We start from the raw sequence: 8253 nt of genomic DNA, 5'->3' as shown, positions 1-8253 counted from the left end.
TAAGAAAAAGAAAAGCATGATTTGGCAACTGACAAAAAAATGATATCTAAAAACATCATGTCCTGAAAATATACCAAACTTCACTATAATCACCAAAAGGAAGTTTAAAACCACAAATTACTTTTTAAGATTTAAAAATATTTAGGACATTGATAGGTGTACTATAATGTTGGCAAGCCTATGAAGAAACGTACTTCATTATCAATGTGTAAACACAATTTTCAAAACATATCTTTTGAGAGCTTACTATATGCCGGGCTGGATTTTATGAGCTATACCTATACTAACACATTTAACTCTTGCAATAATCCTACAAAGCAGTATTTCAGGCTTTACAAAAGTCTTTTCAGACTGAGTGTAGTAGAAAATACCTATAATCTGGACATACAGGAGACAGAAGGATCACCTTTGGGTCAAGGCCAGGCTGGGATACTTAGTGAGTACACCACCAACCTAAACTACAGGATATAGTAAGACTTTGTCCAAAAAGTTTTTCCAGTAAGCAATCTCAATTATTCAACAAAGATTTACTGAACTCCTATGTTGTTTTGTTTGTGGACCAGGGATCGAACCTAGGACTTTGTGCTTTCCAAGCAGGCGTTTATGCCACTGATATATAGCCCCAGCCCCCCTGAACTCCTGTTTTATTTAAGACACCACAAAAGAAATACAAAGTTTAAGAATGAGAAAAACAAAGATCTTTGTTCTAGCAGTTTACACTGTAGTAGAAAAGACTACTAGAAATTACTCAGGGTTTATTAGCTTTTCTGAAAAAACACAAGGAGGTAATGTGTTTCTGGAGTAAATAGTCTTCTGTCACAAATACTCAACTACATGTGCCTGCTGTAGTAAAGGTAGTGCACAAGTGAATGAGCCAGATGTGTCCTGTAAAAATGTAGTTAGAAAAACATAGACAGTGAGCTGAGTCTGGCATACAAGCCACAGTTTGCCAATGCCTGATCTAGTGTATTGAAAGATCAATTCCAGTCTGGTTAACTTAGCAAGACATTAGCTCAAAATAAAAAATTAAAAGGGCTGCACAGGTAGTTCAATGTGAAGCGTCTGGTTCATACTCTCACCTCAAAAGTATGTTTGCCATCAAAGAAAATAGGGTAGCATGTTTAAAAATCAGTAAACTGAATAATTATTCCATTAAAACAACTTTCAGAGTTCTGAGAAGTGACATGATCTTTCATTTTAATTTTAAAAGAATTTCTGTAATTCAAGATCATAAATGGACAATGGTAGAAGCAAAGAGACAAGTTAAAAGGTACTGAAGTAATACAACCAAGATGTCTGAGGTGGTTGAGATCAGAATGGTAGCAGAGTTGGTAGTGAGAGGTGGTCTAATCTCAACACAGCCAGAAGACAGCACTAATACAACTTCCTAACAAACTGTACAGGATGTGAGACAGAGGTAGAAATCAAATATGATCCCATTTTATTCTGTTTCACCTGAGCAATTAATTTTTGTTAACTCAGATGAGGTTAGGAGTAGAATAAATTTGGAAGGGAAATTAGATTGTTTCGGTTGGACATGTTAAGTTTTATATATCTGATCCATACCCAAATGGATACCAAATAGGCAAATGAATATGCAGAAAATTAAAGTCTAGTGTAGATATACTTGAAAAGCACCATGATAATACAAATGGAAATTATCCATTAAAATTTTAAAAGTGTTTTAAAATTTAAATAACTCTTCTCCTAGACACCTATCTTGGAACATAAGTAGTTGCAGAGATGAAAATACCACCTTTGTTTACAATACAGAAAAATAAGAAACCAAGATCACTTTAAAGATAAACAGAGGCCAGGGAGATGGCTGGGGCCAGGGAGATGGCTCAGTGGAATAAGCGCTTCCCTGGCAAGCACAAGGGCCTGAGTTCAATCCCCTGTTCCGCCAAAAAAAGTAAAAATAAAAAAAAAATAAAAAAAAAGAAAGATAAACAACTAAATGATTATGATACATCCAAACTAGAGAATACTTTGAAGCCTTTAAAAGAAATGAGGGTTTTTTTTAATGTATATGTACTAGATGAGAACTAAGATCCAAGGCATACTATTAAATGAAAAAGCAACATGAAAAACAGTAAGTACTCCGTGACCCTCCATTTATGTTCCAGACAAAACCAACAAAAAGGCTGATAGATGAGATGAGAATGTGGCAGATACAGAATGGGGATGATGGTAAAGGAGAACTTCTTACACTAGTACTTTTTAGAAATGTACTACTCACCAAAGAGTTCGCTATTCATCAATTAGTGATACACATTAAGTAAACATAAATGTAAAATTACAGTAATACTGCCACATCCAAATTAAAGTCTAGTGTATACATATGGCAGTATGCATAAACAGGTAGACATACAGATACACTGATAAACATAGGTAAATATACATATATAGATATACAAATGTATAGATATGTAGTAGTGCATACTTGTATTTCCAGAACTGAGGGGGCTGATGCAGGAGGATCACCAGGAGTTCAAGGCCAGCCTGGGCTCTGCAGTGAGGTCAAGGCTGGCAGATACTAGACGCTAAGACCCTTCAAAAAGTCAAAAGTCAAACAAACAACACACCAAAAAAACAGGAGTACAAATGAATTCCTCTCAAATTAAAAAAAAAAAAAAGGGGGGGGGGTTGGAGAGATAGCTCAGTAGATTAAGCATTTGCCTGACAAGTGCAAGAGCTTGAGTTCAATCCCCAGTTCTGAAAAACAAAACAACAACAAAAAAAAACTGTACATGAAAGGTCATTTTCCTAAATATTTCCTTCAAAAGTTCATGTAAAGAAGTTTTTATGTTTTATAATGCATTTGAGTGTTGTTTTCAAATATCCTATGACTTTTTAAACATTTATACATATCCATATAATCATTTGACTTACTTCTTTCTGGAACCTTTCCAGCGTAAGCTTTCGCTGCATTTGGTCCTGCACCCATGGATCAGCAGCATATTCAGATTCTAGAAGAGAAGTCCAGCAGTTTGCTGCATCTCTCTTTGTCTTAGTAAGAACAATGCGGACCATTTTTCTATCCTCTAAAGAAAAAAGTTAGGAGTTCATCACTACATTTTATATTCTTCAAAAACAATTAGGTAATCTTGACATACTACTGTTTTCAACACAGTGTTTATCTTCCAAAGCTACAAAACCAAAAGGACTTAATAGAAGGTACTGTACTAAGTTCCAACACAAAATTAATTTTTAAAAAAGTTCTATGAATTATAATAGAGTACACTTACCCAAAGTCCATGTTCCCTCATCAGCTATGGTAGAATCAAAGAGTTTGCCCTGAAAAATAAACACACAAAGTACTGAAAATTATAGCATTTCATTCGGTTTTGTAAGATTTCACGGTAAAAAGGGCTGGTGAGATGGCTCAGTGGTCTAAAGCACCTACTTGGAACAAGCTAAGCTAAGCAAAGCACAGGGACTGCGGTTCAATCCCCAGCACCACATGACAGCCAGCCCCACCCCCTGGTGGGCTGAGCTGGCCACACACACACAAAATAAATAAATAAATAAATATTAAAAAAAAGATTTCATGGTGAAGACTTAGTGCATTACAACACATCATAAACCACTGCACCACACTTCGAGGCACTCACCCTTGTTTCCTCATGGGTGACATGAACCTAAGTTACACGACTGGAACTATTTAGTGACAAGAAACATGAGACTCTAGAAACAAAGTGGACCTCATAACTTTCAGAAGTCGAAGAAATACTACTGATCACTGATTGGCATATGGAATGTTTTACCAAATTAAAATGAACCATAAGAAAGGATCCCCTGCTGAAACTAAGAAATGAGTCTTTTAATCTTAAAAAAAAAAAAAAAAAAAAACTGGGTCAATCTCTGTTAGGCAACTAACTGGCATTTAGAAAAACAAAGCACATACTGTACATTATCATGTCAGATCAGCTGTGCCTGAATTTCCACTAATTCTTGGTTGTCTGGGTTTTTTTTGTTTGTTTGTTTTGTTTTGTTTTGTTTTGTTTTGTTTTTGGTACCAGGAATGGAGTTCAGGACCTTGAACTTGCAAGGCTGGCACTATGCCGCTGAGCAATAGCCCTGGCCCCCAAACTCTTGTTTTTAAAGAAAACAGTGAAATATAAATTTAAGACAATGTATAAGATTAAATAATTTCAATTTGTCGTCAAATTGAATTACAAGAAACAAAATTAATAGGACACTCAAACACACACACACATACACAATTTTGCCTTGCCAAGCAAGGTGGCACCAGACTATAATCCCAGCACTTGGGAGACTGAGGGAGGAGGGTCACCAGAAGCCCAGCCTGGACTAGACAGTTCAAGGTCAGCTTGAACTAGAGTCCCTGTCTCAAAAATAAAACCACGTTTTAAAATACGGCAAAACCAATAGAAAAAAACCTAATGGTCTCATTTTAGTATACGTGCTGCCAAAGTCATCGGTCTATACGTACACTTAATATTCCAAAGTTATTTCTAAACTCACACGCAGAATTACTAAATCTGAACTGTAATCTTCAACCATCATTCAGGACAACTGGACTGTATAGCTTAGAGAAAGGTCATTCAGATCTAAATTGTCACAAAACAATGCCTTTGGCAGGAATCTTCTAAGGATAGAATCAAGCAGCTAAAACGGTGAGCTTTCAAAATACCAGACACTGGGGCCGGGGAGATGACTGAGTGGAATAAGCGCTTCTCTGGCAAGTGCGAGGGCCTGAGTTCAATCCCCGGTTCCACCAAAAAAAAGAAAAACAAACAAACAAAAAAAAAAACCCCAAAATACCAGACACTGTTCCATCACCTGGCTGCCACGTTACACTCAAAACAATCATATGAGAAAGGACTATTATGAGCACACCTAGGATTTTGATTAAGACTGAAGAAACACAGAATAACCTATTGCCTGAGATCACAAAACGGCAGAACCAGATATTCTATAAACAGTAACCTCCACCACTACACTACGCAGTCATGGAATATACTAGGCATATGGATACGAGAACGAAATCCAATTTCAATTAACTGACCTATATTACAGACTTCACAAAGAAAAAGTGAGTCCAAGAAGTTCACAGAAAGAAAAAAAAAGGGGGGGGTGTACAAGTTCTTTTCTTCACACGTTTCTTCCCGCCCTCTGATTGACTGCTCCACAACACATATTTCAGAAGAGAAAAATAATCCCCCCGACATACCTGAATCCTCATCGATACTCGATCCCTTCTATACCTTTCTACATACCGGGAAGGTAAACTCCTCCGCGCACGGACCCTGGACTCCTGGCACCCAGGTCCCTCCTCAGAGCCACCACAGGCACGAGCGCTGTTCCCTCAACAGCCTCGCTGGGCTGTCCTCGGCGGAGGACCCCCAGGCGAGCCAGGAACGGCACCCCGACTTGCTTCGGGAATAGGACGGATCCGGAAACCCCACACCTCAGGGTCGGCCCTGAGCGGGGTGCTCCCACCAGACCAACCCCGGGCTGCGGCGCGCTTTCCCTCCCCGCTCCTCGGAGGCGCGGCCCTCCCCAGTCACTCCTCGGCAACCTCTCGGGGGTGGCGGAGGCACGACCCCCGCGCCGCCTCTAACCTTCAGGATCTCGCGGCCCCCCACGGCCAGCGCCACATGCCGGCTCTGCAGGCCGCACTGGATGTCCTGCGCGCGGGTGCCCGGCGGCACCTGAACTTCAATGAACACCTCCTCCAGGGTCTGGTACCCCTGGCCCCACGGCGTCCCGCACGGAACCACCCCACTGCGTTCCTCAAACGGGGCGGACATCCTGCAGCGCAGCCGCCGCAGCCGCCGCCAGCGCGACCGGCGCACGCGCCGCAGCCCACACGCACGTCTCGCCCGCCGCGCTTCCGCCCCGGCGCGGCGCATGCGCAGCAGCCCACGCGCGTCACGCCCGCCGCGCTTTCCGCCCCGGCGCGGCGCATGCGCAGCAGCCCGAGCTGCGTTCTCCCAGGGTTTTCGTTTTCCCCCTTCTAGCTGCATTTAGAAAGACAACGGCAGGACCCGTTTAAAAGAACCGAAATCCAGAAAGGGTGGCATTCAGACAACGATAGGTGACCACTGGAACGAGTGACTCAGGAAGCCATGCAAGGCCAAAACGCAGCGTACAGGCATAAGCGCGCGTGCGCGAATGCTGCTAGGGCGTGAGTCACACCTAGTAACAACAGATGTAACTGGGCGAGGAAGGGAAGAGGCGCAGTCTTTGATTGGCTGGTAGCATAAATTGACGGGCTCGTGACGCATGACGCGCTGAGAACCCAGTGCGCATGCTCGTTGGGCATTCCCGTGCCGGATTGGTCGGCCACGGCCTTGGATTTTCCAATTGGCTGATGTGGGGTAGGCGGGGAAGTGACGGTAGATTTGAATTCAAACGAGTTATTCAACGCAATTGCTGAGGCGTTCTAAGTGCTTTTGGTTTTTGGACGTGGCTGTCAGCATGTCCTTTCCCAAGGCGCCCCTGAAAAGATTCAATGACCCTTCCGGTGCGTACGGGGAATGGGATCGGGAGTGGGGGGAGGTCCCGCAGATTCCCCTCGCTTCCCGAGGGCGAGCGTAGGCCTGTGTTAGGGCTGGAATGGACCCATCCCAACAGATTAATTTTTCTTCAGTGCTTACGACGTGTCTAACACACGTAAGCAAAGCACTGCGCGGGAAGCTGAGGATTCTGCCGTGACTCCAGCTGAGTCCCTGCGCCCCGGACTCCAGGCGGGAGATCCGGTCCTGTCAGGAAACAACCAGAGCGGGGGAGACCGACGCTGATGAGGGGCGTGGGTGACTCGCTGTGGGAAAGCCACGTCCGCGCAGGACACCCTAATTTAAAAAAAAATAAAGTGAGAGAGCTGCTTTTCATCTGGCTTTGTAGATTTGCTTTGGGAATTCGAACACAAAAAGGACTAGGAAAAACAGAAATGTCACGAAGCAGCACTTTTTTTAAACGCTGTCATTCTAGCCCTAGCAGTTTGTCACCACTTACCATGGTTAAGACTTAGTGGGCTCTGAATCTGAAGCCGACTTCCCAGGAGACTTAAATTTTGACTGGGAAAAGGAGTATATAACGTTATTGTTCACTGGGATTTCCTCATTTTGCAGCGTGTGTGGCACAGTGTTTTCTAAAGATTGTCAAGCACAGGTGAATTTAAACCCATATCGATTACAAATGACTTCCATTCCCATATCCCCGAAACACTTTCTATAAAACATTTCTTTTCCATGCTGCTAAACTCAATACTGAGCTAAATACAAGAGCTACAGCCATGGCCAGTTACAGTCTGACTTTAAACATACTAGTTTTCATATTAGTTGTTTCTGATATGAAAGATTTTTTAACGGAATAGATGATTACAAAACTCTAACAAGTTCTATGGTAGACACAATATACAAGCTCCTGAGGAGGGAATTTTCTAGCTCAAATTGGGAATTCAGAGAACTCGGAGTGACAACCAACTGAAATCTGTAGAATAAACGAAAGCTAAGTAAAATGGAACATGGACTGTCAATACTAAATGGAAGAATCAGAAACAAGTCTGGATGTTTGAAATTTGTTAACTATAATCCATATTATGGTAGGTTTTTTTTTTTTTTGCATGCAGGTGTTCACTCTGAGGTAGTTTTAGGTTATTGTTGATATTTTTTTTTTTTTTTTTTTGCATGCAGGTGTTCACTCTGAGGTAGTTTTAGGTTATTGTTGATAAAGATATAAATTATTTCAGAAAGCTATACTATCTCCCCGGATATCCATTTATTTTTGTCTGATCTGTGGATATCTAACCAGTCACTTTATGATGTATACTTAAATTTTGGTAAGAAAAATTCCATAAACGTGAAAACAGCGTGTACTAGTCTTTTGTAGAGTTAGTAAGTGTAGATGACTGAAGTTAAACCAATCTGAGATCATCTTGAATCTAAATTTCTGTAATTCTCAAAATTGTCTCTTCAGAGTCTTTAGAAGAGACTGTACCTATAGTCTTATATGTTCTCAACTTCTATGGTGCAGCTTAATAACTGACTTGTCTTTTCTTTTACTGGCCCCTATTTTCTTGGAAACCATAGACCCAGTAATGGACTAGAATACTAGAATTCAGTGTTTCATGAGTTTTCTTTGGGTTTTTTTGGATTGTTAGTTTGTTTTTATTTGAGTTTTTTGTTGGTTTTTTTTTTTTTTTTTTTTTTTTTTCCTGGAGGTTTTCTAAGTCTAGAGCAGTGCTTTTCACATTTTTCACAGAAGTTTCTCTAACAGAGAGCA

General features: G+C 41.3%; 3 protein-coding genes across 3 annotated transcripts in view; 2 read left to right on the top strand and 1 right to left on the bottom strand.

Moving 5' to 3' along the window:
* The window catches only part of LOC101581939 (cyclin-G1), a 25693-nt gene extending 23411 nt beyond the window's left edge, over positions 1 to 2282 (top strand). The window contains exon 5 of the mRNA XM_023721787.1: positions 2127 to 2282. Coding sequence (XP_023577555.1) covers positions 2127 to 2282 — 156 coding nt within the window. The remainder of the gene's footprint in view (positions 1 to 2126) is intronic.
* Positions 2283 to 2685: 403 nt separating this feature from the next.
* On the bottom strand, positions 2686 to 5845 carry LOC101581554 (nudC domain-containing protein 2; the record flags this gene model as incomplete). Its single annotated transcript, XM_023721789.1, has 4 exons — positions 5589 to 5845; positions 3249 to 3297; positions 2893 to 3044; positions 2686 to 2715 (listed from the first exon to the last, which is right to left on the bottom strand). Coding segments are annotated over exons 1-4 (420 nt in total), but the record flags the coding sequence as incomplete, so codon positions are not given.
* Positions 5846 to 6420: 575 nt separating this feature from the next.
* Hmmr (hyaluronan mediated motility receptor) overlaps positions 6421 to 8253 on the top strand; it is a 40660-nt gene continuing 38827 nt past the window's right edge. The window contains exon 1 of the mRNA XM_023721786.1: positions 6421 to 6493. Coding sequence (XP_023577554.1) covers positions 6448 to 6493 — 46 coding nt within the window. The 5' untranslated portion in view covers positions 6421 to 6447. The remainder of the gene's footprint in view (positions 6494 to 8253) is intronic.

This window comes from Octodon degus, unplaced genomic scaffold (genome assembly GCF_000260255.1).
Source record: "Octodon degus isolate 3935 unplaced genomic scaffold, OctDeg1.0 scaffold00085, whole genome shotgun sequence".
Classification (NCBI taxonomy): domain Eukaryota; kingdom Metazoa; phylum Chordata; class Mammalia; order Rodentia; family Octodontidae; genus Octodon; species Octodon degus.
The sequence above is the reverse complement of the archived record's forward strand: the minus strand, read 5'-3'. Positions and strand labels throughout refer to the sequence as shown.